This window comes from Mauremys reevesii, unplaced genomic scaffold (genome assembly GCF_016161935.1).
Source record: "Mauremys reevesii isolate NIE-2019 unplaced genomic scaffold, ASM1616193v1 Contig44, whole genome shotgun sequence".
Lineage (NCBI taxonomy): Eukaryota > Metazoa > Chordata > Testudines > Geoemydidae > Mauremys > Mauremys reevesii.
Genome location: NW_024100856.1, coordinates 295140 through 307002, shown reverse-complemented (window position 1 = coordinate 307002; position 11863 = coordinate 295140). Strand labels below are relative to the sequence as shown.

The 11863-nt window shown below is 57.8% G+C and overlaps 1 protein-coding gene across 1 annotated transcript; it reads right to left on the bottom strand.

The window, feature by feature from the left end:
• Positions 1-1572: 1572 nt before the first annotated feature.
• LOC120394244 (C-type lectin domain family 2 member D-like) lies at positions 1573-7667 on the bottom strand. The gene is made up of 6 exons (XM_039518480.1): positions 7497-7667; positions 6671-6901; positions 5897-5992; positions 3014-3189; positions 2129-2238; positions 1573-1732 (listed from the first exon to the last, which is right to left on the bottom strand). The coding sequence occupies exons 2-6, from the start codon at positions 6765-6767 to the stop codon at positions 1582-1584; spliced, it is 630 nt and encodes a 209-aa protein (XP_039374414.1). The 5' UTR covers positions 6768-6901; positions 7497-7667; the 3' UTR covers positions 1573-1581.
• Between the last annotated feature and the right edge of the window lie 4196 nt (positions 7668-11863).

The following is an 11863-nucleotide window of genomic DNA, read 5'->3' as shown; positions in this document are numbered from 1 at the left end:
AAGCCCAGGTGTGTGCTGACGTATGATCGTTTAGGGGAACCCAGTGACCTACAGATTCCTGGGGTGCCACGGGGGGCGAGCTGCCTCATGGGAAACCTGTTCCACCCCTCGGGGTCCTGTGGGATGGATGATGGGAATGCTTCTGACGAATGGGGGCCCTGGGTCTCCTGCTGGGGATCCATGGCTTAAAGTTGCCTACCTTGATGGGGACATCAAGGATTATTTCTTTTGGGGGGGGAGAGTGTAACCCCTTTGGGGTCTAGAGAGCATAGCCCCTTTAAATCTTTTTCCCAAGGGGGAGGGGGAGAGTAAGAAAAAGGAGGGAAACTCCAGGGGGCAGGGCTGGAGCTGGAGGGAGAGAGAGGAGAAGCAGCATGGCTGGCCCTGGAGAAGGAAGCAGAGAGAGCCTGCTGGAGGCCTGAGGAGGACAAGCCCGATCGGGGACAGCCCAGGACAGGAGCCAGGAGAAGTCCTGTGCCAGGGGGAATCGCCCGAGAAGGACAGGCCGGAGCTGAACCCAGTATCACGGCTGCCCGGAGCTGCCTGGGGCTGTGAGTACTGGGGCTTGTGACTCTGCACTGGGAATAAGGAGGGAGGCTGTTAGATAGTTAAGTGGGGAGGTGGTCGCTCTGTGTGGCTTTGCAGAGAGCGGCAGAAGAGGCACCGGAGGGGTTTGCTGGGGAGAGTTCACTGGCGCCAAAGACGACCAGGAGCACCCAAGACTCACCACCGGACTGGAACTTTGCTCAGGCCTCCTGAACTCTGTGTGCAGACACATTGCTCAGTGTCTGTCCTGTCAGACTGTGCTACCACTGGGTCTGTGGGGCCTTGGTTTGAATGCAGCCCTGTTTTACTGCTCCCCCTATATTTCCCCTTGTTGTTTTTCTCCTCCCAGCCCTCTGTAAATAAATATCTCCCTTTGTTATATCCATTGTACTTTTCCTGTGGGTGTGTGTGTTCACTCTGGGGGGTTTGGAACAGGTGCCCCTGGGGTGGAAGGGATTTCTCCTGCTGCGTTCCTGCGCGCGCTGTCTCTTGGCCAGAGCTGCCTGCAGAGCAGACTCCATCTTGGCCACGAGGGCGCTATAGTTACACATATACTCTGAAAGCCCTGCCCCCCAGCGTCCAAGCAGCACCGAGATAGATACAGTCCCTTGTTGCATCTCACCTCCTCCTTTGTGCTCCGAGCTGTTGGAGTTCAGCACTTGGCACTAGTTAATTCACTCTCCTGTCTGGTGATTGTCACAGCCACAGAGGCTCCCAACACAAATGCTCCAATATCACCTTACGATGTGGGATGCGACTGTCAGAAGCAGGATTAATGCTGCAGCAGCTCACATGCATTCACTAAAGTCTAAGCACATGCTTATAATGCTAATACCTATTTTAACACACAGGTGAGCCAGCCTGACCCCAGCTGGGGATTTGTCAGTGTCCTACTGAGACATGAGGCCTTTGGCATAAGCTGGTACCTGGTCTGCCAGTGTCACACCTACTCACTCCCCGCCCTCTTCCGACCCAATGGGCTCCTGGAAGGGGGTGAACAGGCTTTTCCAGGGCTAATTTTTGATAATACACTTGTTATGAGCCCCCTTCCACTGCCGCCTCCTTCGCCTTTGTAAACGCATCAGGTTTGCTGCAGATCCAGTGTCTCTCACTGGTGCACTGTGAGCTGCTGACCCAATTCTCGTCATTCAGATACACGCAGTCACCATCTGCTGTTATCACAAACCTGCAAGACAGAATCCAGGGAGCTGGTGTCAGGCAGGAGTTGGGTGTTTCCCATCAGTCGCAGACAGGGGGAGACACTCGCACAGCACAGGGAGCTGCTGCACTCACAATCCCTCACCATTCCCCCTCCTGCACCAGCCACAGGCCCCACCCCCAGCAGGGGGGCAGTGGGCAGCAGGGCCAGGAGAGGTTCTAAGATCAAATGGCCTCCATGGAGCATTTATGCTGGGTGGGTATTTTAACCCCAGTTCCTGCTCCACCCGCACATGCAGCTGGGTCTGGATGGGCCCCTGCAGGCCCAACCCACCCCGTCTTCCCCTGGGGGAGATTCCAGGTGAGTATCAGCATAAGGAGCGGCAGTAACACCACACAGAAGAGCTGGGTCAAAAAGACTCACAGGTGGTTGAATTCGGTGCCGTTGACCCATTTCCAGGGCTGGCCCAGCTCCTGCTCCCTCCGGAGGCCGACCCAGTGGTGGGGTTTGCCTTTATAGCGCAGCATGAAATCCTAAAAACAGCAGAGGTGGTGTCAGAGCCCCGACCCTGCTGCTCCCCCAGGCTCTGGGCAGGGAATCCCAGGTGTACACGGAAGGGCTCTGAGTGTTTCCAGGGGGTGGCTGGGGATTTTCTCCTCCCTCTTGCCCAGCTCTGGGTAATTCAGTATTAATCCTCCCAGCCCCCCTCACCCCAATCTGCCCTGGGCTGGGGCAGCTCTTGGGTGCTGCTGGGTCTAAGCTGCCCCCCCGCACCGCTCCATGCCAGGCCAGGTTCTGGGTGAAAAACTCTCATTACAGAGCAGCTGAGCTCCCCTCACCATCACAGGAGAAGAGGCAGGAAAGAGCCCAGCTGATCTCAATAAGAGATGCTGGGAGGGGCCAGGGATGAGAGAAGAGCCCCCCCAAGTCAGAAGGGGCCAGGGCTAACAGGAGCCTCCCCCATCCTCAGCTGGCTGCCCTGGAGCACTGGCTCTTCAAGTTGAGCTGGGATCTCAGCCCCGTCTCCAGTCCCATGCAGCCCAGGAGACACCTGAGCCAGCCCAGCCCTAGAGAGGGACAGTCTCCTATTGGGAAGGCTGACAGGGGATGATCCCCGCAGTCACAGGCTGACACTAGAGCCACAGGGCCAGCCAGGCCTGGCATTCAAGGGCTGGAAGTCCATTCACTCCGTCCTCCCAGCATGAGAGGGGTCAGAGCTGCTCCTCGCCCCACAGGGGCAGAGCCCAGGTCCTACTGCAGCAGCTGGTGCTGAGCCAAGGCCAGGCCATTCCAACGAGAGTCTCTCACCAGGTCCTGCAGGGTGTCGATCGCAGCCAGGGAGGCACCGAGGGAGGAGCAGTGTCTCTGGCTGTTGTTCCAGTTCTCTTCGGCCTCGGAGAAATAATAGCATTTCCCTTGGTATCCGACCCAGCCGTCCGGGCAGCAGGGGCCATGGGCAGCTGGAGGACGCCTAGACAGCAACACTGAAAATGGGAACATAACAAATGTCATAAGAGGAGACCTGCCCGTCTGCGGGGAGAGATGAGCCCCGGCATCCCAGGCTTCTGACACTCCCCTGGCAGCGGCTGGGAGGGAAGGATGCTGGGAATCCAGCCCCCAAAGGGGGTTACTTGACCCCCATCTCTGGGCTGTTGTCTCAGGTTCACGTTCAACAGGGATGCAACTGACAAACAGCTCCTGCTTCGAAGCACCAGAGAACCAGGCCCAAGGGGAGTGTTAGAGCAGGGGGTGGCAGGGAGCTGCAGAGGGAGGGAACAGTTATCGGGCCAGCAGCAGGGAGAAGAGTGACACTGGATGAGAGATCAAGTTCAGTCTGATTTGCCAGGTCTGTTACCCCGAGGAATCCTGCTAGCCTGGGCCACTGCCCCCTCCCCCTGCTCTGCGCTCGGCTCCCCAAGAGAGGCAGGTTGCGATGAAGATGGGAACAAACTCCCTTCCCTTCAGGAGACTGAACGCCCGCTGCCCAGGACCATCCAGCACAGCCGGACGCAGGGCGATGGAGACATTTGTTGTGATAAGTTTGCCTGGCAGGAAGGATTCCTGTGACACTCCCAGCCTGGGGGGACTAACACAGCTCAGAGCTTTTCATCACAGGCACAAGAGCAACATCCACACGATCAACAGAGCAATAAAAGGCAGGTGAGAAGGAAGGACACAAAACGCCACAAGGAGGCGCCAGAGCTCCAGTAACAGGAAATGGCCAGTTACACTGACTGGCCAATTGCAACCTTATGCATTTCTCACCTAGAGACATTTCTCCCCCTCAATACAGCAGCTAGAAGCTAGAATACACACCTGCTTCACCTGCAGTGTAATCCTTTCAGTTCCAGAGAGAGCAGCAGCAGTGGGGCCACCCATAACTCACACCAAGCAGCTATTGGCAAGGTCAGCGCAGTAGGTGAATAACCAGAGACAGGGTTATTAGGGTCACTATGGGAAGAGTTGCTAACCCAGTCCAAATACCATATCAGTCTGCCCACCTCCCACACCTCCCGCCCCCAATCACCCCTATTCATTCTTAGTCTCAGGGGAATTTTGTGTTGACTCCTTTTTGGGGTGGGGAGGAGTTGGACTCAAACCCCTCCAGCCATTTTTGCGCATGTCACTTTTTTTGTACCTCATTTTGCACCACAATAATTCTGTAGCTAGTGTAAGCCTTCCCCTGGGGCTGGGACACACAAGTTTAGGAGAACATTAGCAGCCGGGGCAGTGGTGATCAAACAACGAGCAGGTCATGCACCAGGCATGTATTTCCCTGGAGATTTCATGGTGCAGTGTGCTGTACACACTAGTGCTCACGCACGAACGGAGCAGGGCAGTCAGTGCATACGATGCTTTACAGTCCTGCTCAGTGTGTGATTTGTGTCACTCATTTCAAGGAGCTGCTGCAGCTGTTTTGCACAGTTTCACATTTCACACCCTGTACAGAGCTGGATATGGGAATACACAGGCCCCCAGGAGAAAGGCTGCCAGCCAGGCCTGTGTGCTCCTTCCAGTGCTGCCTAGGAGGGACGGCACAGCAAGGAGCTGACTGTTGCCAGCTCCAGCATCTGACCCCACTGCATTCTGGGGGCTCCCTGCACCCACAAGTGGGGAACCCCAACCTCACAGATCTCACCTTATACTGTGTGAGCCAATGCTGCCCATTCCATTAGCCGGCCAGTCCAGCAGGGAGCTGGGACTCACGGCCCCCCTGTAGCAGGGCAGCTGGCACCAGTGTAAGGATGGGGAGGCAGTTACATCAGTGCAAACTCCTCACACAGATTTACCAGAGCAGGATATGCTGCTCCAGCACGTCCTGCTCTGGTAACTTACTGCAGTGACCGGCACCAGGGCAAGCCCCTTTCTTCACCATTGCAGCTCATCTACATTAGCAGTTCGTACCAATTCAACTGTATCAATGTTACATCAGCACGAAGGATTCTTAATGCAGACAGACCTGGCTTCAACCCCCTCTGCCAGCTGCTAAACCCTCCTAGGGCTCAGTGATCAGATCCCAGGCAGTAGATAAATCCCACCCCTGACAGTCTCACAGCCCCTCCCACCCCCCAGACTATTGGCAGATACAGCCGGGCTCACGTTCACCATGAACAGCCGCCCTCTGCACTAGCACTCACTGTCTGTGCAGGCGGGGGAGTCAATGGCGCTATGGGACCCTGCACTGCCAAGGTTACTAATTGGTGGGTTTCATACGATGTTAATGGCGGTGTCTGTGCTGCGTTCTACAGCTCATTTCAGTGACACGCCAGCACCTGCCAGCCCGGCCCTGGGCACGACCCGGGGATGCAGGAAGGCCAGGCTGGTACCTCAGGGCGACACGCTGCAGGCAGAGGGCCCAGCTCATCGCTGCCCTGCACCTTCTCCTGTCAATCACCCCCACTCTGCACCGGGGTACCAGTGACTGTGCCTGGGGCCCAGCAATAGTGACATGGGCCCCAAGGGCTCAGAGCTGGGCTGGGGGGAGCTAATGTCAGTCAGATCATCCGACTCAGAGAGTGCCCAGGTGCAGGGGTCTGGGGGGAGCAGGAGGAGGGTCATGGAGGAACATCCCCCAGGAATCCTCTGTCCCAGAAGCAGAAGCCAGACAGGCCGGGAGGAGAGACTGTGACTGTGGTGGCTCCAGGGGGAATGGGATGTGCAGAGAGGGGGCAGGGAAGGCTGAGAACTCACCTGCCAGGACAATAACAGTGATGATGAGACCTAAGAACATGATTGCGAGGGCGACTGTGAGGGTGACAGTGCGTCTCTTGCAGTTACAAGGAGGTTCTGAAACACAAAGACCCGTCAGCCTGGGCCGCAAGGACACGTCTCACCGACAGCACCAGGGCTGGAGCTGCCCTAGAACATGCCCCGTTCTATCAATGGCTCCTCCCGTCAGATGCTCTGGGAGAGGAGCCCGGAGGCTCAGGCAGGCTGGGGCTGGCATAACAGTCCCTCCTTCCCCTCAGCCCAGAGCCCTCCCTGGCACCCCCAGCCAGGCTGTCATGGGGCCTGGTGAGCTCAGGGGCACAGAGACAAGGACCCGCATGTTCTGGTGGCAGGAGCTCAAGCTGCCTCCCCCTTCCCCGCTGTGCCCCCGGCCGAGCGCTGGCTGGGCCCACACTGCCGAGTGCACCTGTCCCCGCACGCTGGGGTCTCACACTGGCCACACACAGCAGAAGGGGGGAGAAGGAACCAGGCAGAGCTGGGCCAGGGCTGTCCCAGGGGGTCTGACACACCCAGCCCAGAAGGCCCCTGCCCAGCCCCACGGACACCGCTGTGTGCGCCAGGCAGCAGCTGTGAGCCAGGATCGGTGCCCTGAGAGCCCCTGGGGGAGATCCAGTCCCAGCTGCCCACAGATGGGGGGTTGCTGGACACTGGCTGCTGCCACTGAGAACATGGCCCCACGTGGGGCAGCCTCAGGGTCTCTTTCCAACCTGGTCCCTGGCAGCGACACCCCATTACCTGGCCACCATCCACTCCTCTGGTGTCCATTGCCACCAATACGGTACCCTCGCTGCAGTGGCACTTGGCTGTCAGTGTCCACAGCTCCTGGCCCCATTGTCTCTCAGCGACACTCAGGCTACAGACGCTGCTGCAGACGCTGGGCTGGGATCGGCTCCTCTCGGTCTGACTGGGTCCGATTCAGCGAAGCCGAGCCGGGGTCCTGGCCCTGCTCCGGTCTCTCCAACCGATCTGGAAGCCGAGACGGACCCAGCAGGTCAGGACCGGGGGGGGGGGGGGGAGATTTGTGGTTTCTCGTTCCCTGCCCAGCAGCCCAACCCCCCGCCAGAGGCGGTGCCACGGTGATTAAACCCCCTTAGCCCCCATCGGCCCCTCCCCCTATAGGGCTTCAGAGCCCCGAGCTGCTATGGGAAAGACACCCAGCGGGGGAAGGGGGCGGAGCCCCCGGCAAGGAGGCGCGCGCAGAGACCCGCAGGGGGAGCGGCCCGGCCAGCGCCGGAGGGACCCGCGATGCCCCGCCCCGGGGAGGTTTAACAACAGAGCACACGTGGGGGGCGGGGCAGGCGGCTCATTTGCATAGAGCGCGCACGCCCCGGTCCCTAACTGCGCATGTGCGCCGTGTCCCTGGTTTGCCGCCAGGGGCGACGATCGAAACCGACAGGTTGGCTCCGCCCCCGCCCCCGCCCCCGCCCGTCGGGGAAACTCCGCCTCCGCCGACCGAGCCTCTCCGACTCGGTCCTCCGCGCCAGCCATACGTGGGGGGCGGGGGAGAACTTTCTCCCCGGCCGCGTCATCCGGCTTCCGCGCGCGGGCGCGACACACTCACGGTCCGTGTCCGTCTCTCCCCCGCCCCGCTCGGTCCGTCGGTCTCCCGGGCGGCGGCGGCGAAGCGTCCCGCGAGCTCCGGGCGGGCGGCACCTGCGGGGCCGGGCCTGGATCGCGGGGCCCGGACACGGGGAGAAACGAGCCGCGCTCCCGGCCAGACTCCGGGGCTGGTTCTCGGCGCGGCGGAGCGTTTGAGCGCGCTGGACGGGTCCCGCCCCCCCCGGGTAAAACTCCTCCCACCCAGGGCAGGATCACGCGGCCCGTTACCCGGCTTGTAGGGCCGCTACCCGGGACAGGCCGGCGCAGTTAGAGAACAAACTCCTCCCCGAGCCCGAGCACCCGCTGCCGGCCCAGCCACACGCAGGGCGAGGGAGACGCTCGTTGTGATACGTTTGCAGCCCGCCCTTAGCCTGACCCGCCCGGGCCAGAGCCGCCTGCCCCGGGCCGGCCCGAGTGTCTGAGTGCCCGCGCAGCGCGTGGGCCCTGCCCGGGGCGGCCAGGAACGTTGTAACTTGAGTCACCGCTTAGCACAGACCTTTCTGCCCCCCAGTGAAGCAGCGAGAGGGGAACTCGCGGGAAGCCCTCACAGAGCGTCACCCGTTCAGTGCCAGGGGAGTAGCAGTGGCAAGGTCAGAGCAGCAGGTGGATAACCAGAGGCAGGGGGATTAGGGTCACCATGGGGAAGGGGTTGCTCAGCCATTCCACACACCATGTCAGTGAGTGCCCCCCATCACCTCCAAGAGTCATGGGCGGCAGGTTTGCATAATTTTTGGTGGTGCCCAAGTGGATCCGTCCCATCCATAGGACAGACCAGGGCAACCACCCTGCACCCCGCACTTTGGGAGGGCCCCCTGCTTTGGGGGATGGGGGCTCTGGGGCGGGGGGGGGTGAGCAGGGTGCTGGCACCACCAGCAGTAAGCACCCCTGCTCCACCCCGCCTCTTCCCACACAGCCCCCCACCCCACCTCTTCCCCAAAGCTCCCACCCCTGAGCAATGCCAGGAGCCGGTGAGGTGAAGCAGAGGGGGCTGGGGCCAGGTCCCCCGCTAACTCCCCAGGCCACCTGAAGCACAAGGCAGAGGTGGGCACCACGACGGTGTGTGACAAATACTTGACAAAATTACAAGACTTAGTGATGGACATCGGGAGCGGGGGATATTATGTCATTCAATCATTCAACCCATAAAATAGCACACATTTTTCCACACAGGGGGAAAAAACAGTAACTTTAATAGCAACAATAATAAATTCATCTCATAATTAATGAAAAGTGTGTATACTGCATATGAGATGATATGAGAAATGAAAACAAGCTTGCTTTGGGATTTTACAAGGCACTTCTATCATTTAAACACATTTGGTACCTTGAGTAATGATAACACTTCTTGCAAATCACATAAATAGGGAATTCATGGTCCCCTTCACGCTCCCCATTACAAAGGCACGGGGGTTATTGCTGGGTGCCCTAGGGCTGCAGAAAACCCTATGGGCAAAACATATGGAAAGAAGGGGATCAATTTATACACAGGGCTAAAGGGGACTCCCATAGTGCATGAACACTTAATAAATAAATACAAATTAAATACATTACAGAGACAAGAACCTGTAATTACAGACTTTAATGCATGAGACGCTCCAGAGAAGGACGACCTACAGGGAGTAACGGGAGAGAGAATCTTAGGGAGACCAAAGTGGCTGGTAGAGGGAGTGGACAGAGAACAAGGGTAGAGGCAGAGTCACTGCAGGGTTGACCCCGTCTTCTGCCTCTCCCCAGTGGGTGGAGACACTGATGACTGTCACTATAGGAGGGAACAGTAGAACGGAAAGCCCAGAAGAATGACTGACTTGAGGAGAACTTCCTGAGGGCCCCTAACCCTTGCAGAGCTTTTCTAGCGCCAACATTTACATTTTTACCCAGGGTGGTTTGGCTCCCACACAAATAAAAATCTGCACATCTTCCACATGCTTTTGGACCAATGGAAAAAAACAAATACAATTCAAGTGACTTTAAAATTGCCTATGAAACGGAGTTAACAAAATAAATGAGCTTATGAACAACCAGAAAAGATGCTTCTCAAGTGAAACAACTATAACTGGACTTCTTGGCAAAGACGTAAATTTTCTTACAGAAAAAGCCATGAACTTTTTGGAAAGGAAGAGCAGACTGAATTACTTGCCTCAGTGAAATTAAACATCCAGAGAACTGCTGGGCCTGTGATGATGATGACCAGGGCTTGCTCACCTGTGGCTCCCCATCCCTGTGCTGTGGAGGCACAGCCAGGCAGGTCTGCATCTGCAAGCAGGCACCTGTCTCAGGTGCAGCTCCCACTGGCCATGCTGGCCAATAGACCGGGAGCCTCTCAGCCAATGGGCTTATGGGGAGGCAAAGGTGGAGACTGTAGGGAGCTCTGGAGAAGGGGAGGCAGTGGGGAGGGAGTTGTCTGGCACAAAGGGGGCTCTCTGGAGAGGGGTGATGGGCACAGGGGTCATTGGAGGTCTCTCGGGGGGGGCAGAGGGTTGTCTGGGTCTCTGTGGGGTGGCGGGAGTGCTGGCTGGCGCCAGCCGCCGCCCAGGTCTGCTCTGCGTGTGTGTGTGTGGGGGGGTTGCTATAGCCCCCTCAGGAAGCCCCCTCTGTCCTGTGTATTTTATGCCATCTCTGGGGTGCCCAGCGCTGCTCCTTTCCCTGCCCCCAGCTCCATCTGTCTGTCCCCACAACTCACCAGCTGTGTCTGTGTGTCTCTGTCTGACAGTGACAGATTCCTGCTGCTCGCTCGCTGCAAGCTGCCTGTGGCTCCCTCCCGTCCCTGTTGGGGAGGTGTGGCCAGGCAGCTCTGGCATTGGCCCCTGCAGCTAGGAGCTCTCCACAGCACGCAGCAACTCTGGGGACAGGGGGAGCTGCCCCAAGGTGAGAGCCCCACATTGCCAACCCATGGCACAGGGGCCCCCAAAGCACAGGGCCTGGGGCCCAAATATCGGTGGAGCTGGGCCCACGTTCATGAATATTGGTGGAGCCTGGGCACCACAAGCCCATATCACCCGCTGCCTATGCCAAGAGTCACTCCTGCTCGCTCCCATCAGCAGGGGGGGTTCATGGGGTTTTTTTGGGGGCGGGGAGAGGAGTCCAACTCAAACCCCTCCAGCTAGTGCTGTGCAAGTCATTTTTGCTCCTCATGTTGCACTGATAACTCCACAGCTGGTTTTAAGCCTTCCTCAGGCTCGGACACAAGTAAGTGTGTGAGCCATTAGCAGCTGAGGCAGCGGTGATCAAAGAAAGAGCAGGTCATGTGCTAGGCATGTATTTCCCTGGAGATTTCATGGTGCAGTGTGCTGCACACCCACGTGTGAGCACTAGTAACAGAGCAGGGCAGCCAGTGCATACGATGCTTTCTGATGCTGCTCACTGTGTGATTTGTGTCACTCATTTCAGGGAGCTGGGCAGGCACAATTTTACATTTCACAGCCTGTACAGAGCTGGATATGGGAATACACAGGCCCCCGGGAGAAAGGCTGCCAGGCTGCTGGGCCCCTTTCCAATACTGCCTAGGATGGACAGGGTACAGCAAGGAGCCTTTCAGTTTAAGTGTCCCCATCCCTTGCTGTCAGTGTCCTGCCATGGTCCCTGAAGCTGCCACATTGGTACAGTCTTTAGAACGGTTCCTGTCCGAACAGGATGAATGAGCCGGGAGGAGTCGGATGAATCCAGTGGGGAGTAAGAGGCAGGCTACAGATATCAGCGGAGGACACAGCCGGCCTGTATGTTCTTCTTCGAGTGGCGTCCCTGTGGGTGCTCCATTCTAGGTATCGGTGCGTCCCTGCACCGGAGATTTTTTGCAGCAGTACTCGGTCGGGGGATGGGCACGTGCAGGACCTGTCTCGTGCAGCTGTTGGTGCCTTTTGTAGCGCGCACCCCCGACCGTCCCTTCAGTTCCTTCTCAACTGTCCTCGGCTGCGGACGGAGCTCCGCGGCAGTGCTGGCTCTCCTTGATACGTTCCGGGAAGGGGAAGTGGGGAGTTACATAACTATGTATAGCCTAATACTAAGGTTAGTTAGTTCCATTTAGAGGCTTTTTTTCTTTTTAAACAAAAAACTCCCAATTCTTTACTTAGTTCTCCATTTAGGAATAGCTCTACCGTTTACCACTTCATTTAGCTTCCTGCCCTCATCTATTGGGCACAGGGGGAAGAGACTTAACCAAAGTCATGCTGGGCTCAACAGGGTTTAAAAAGTGTGACTCGTACCATGAACCGATGCCAGTATCTGACGACTGCACATCCGCTGCCTGGGAGAAATTCATCTCTCCCAGAAATGCATACACTGCAGCAACTTGACGTCGAGAACAAGCCGTGATAGGGATCTCCGTTGGAAAAT

Excerpts from the sequence above, each read along its gene's own strand:
- LOC120394244 (XM_039518480.1), bottom strand. The coding sequence starts at position 6,767 with ATGGGGCCAGGAGCTGTGGACACTGACAGCCAAGTGCCACTGCAGCGA. Across the intron at positions 5,993-6,670 it reads GAGGAGTGGATGGTGGCCAG|AACCTCCTTGTAACTGCAAG; the intron begins GTAATGGGGTGT and ends TTTGTGTTTCAG. Across the intron at positions 3,190-5,896 it reads CACTGTTATTGTCCTGGCAG|TGTTGCTGTCTAGGCGTCCT; the intron begins GTGAGTTCTCAG and ends TCCCATTTTCAG.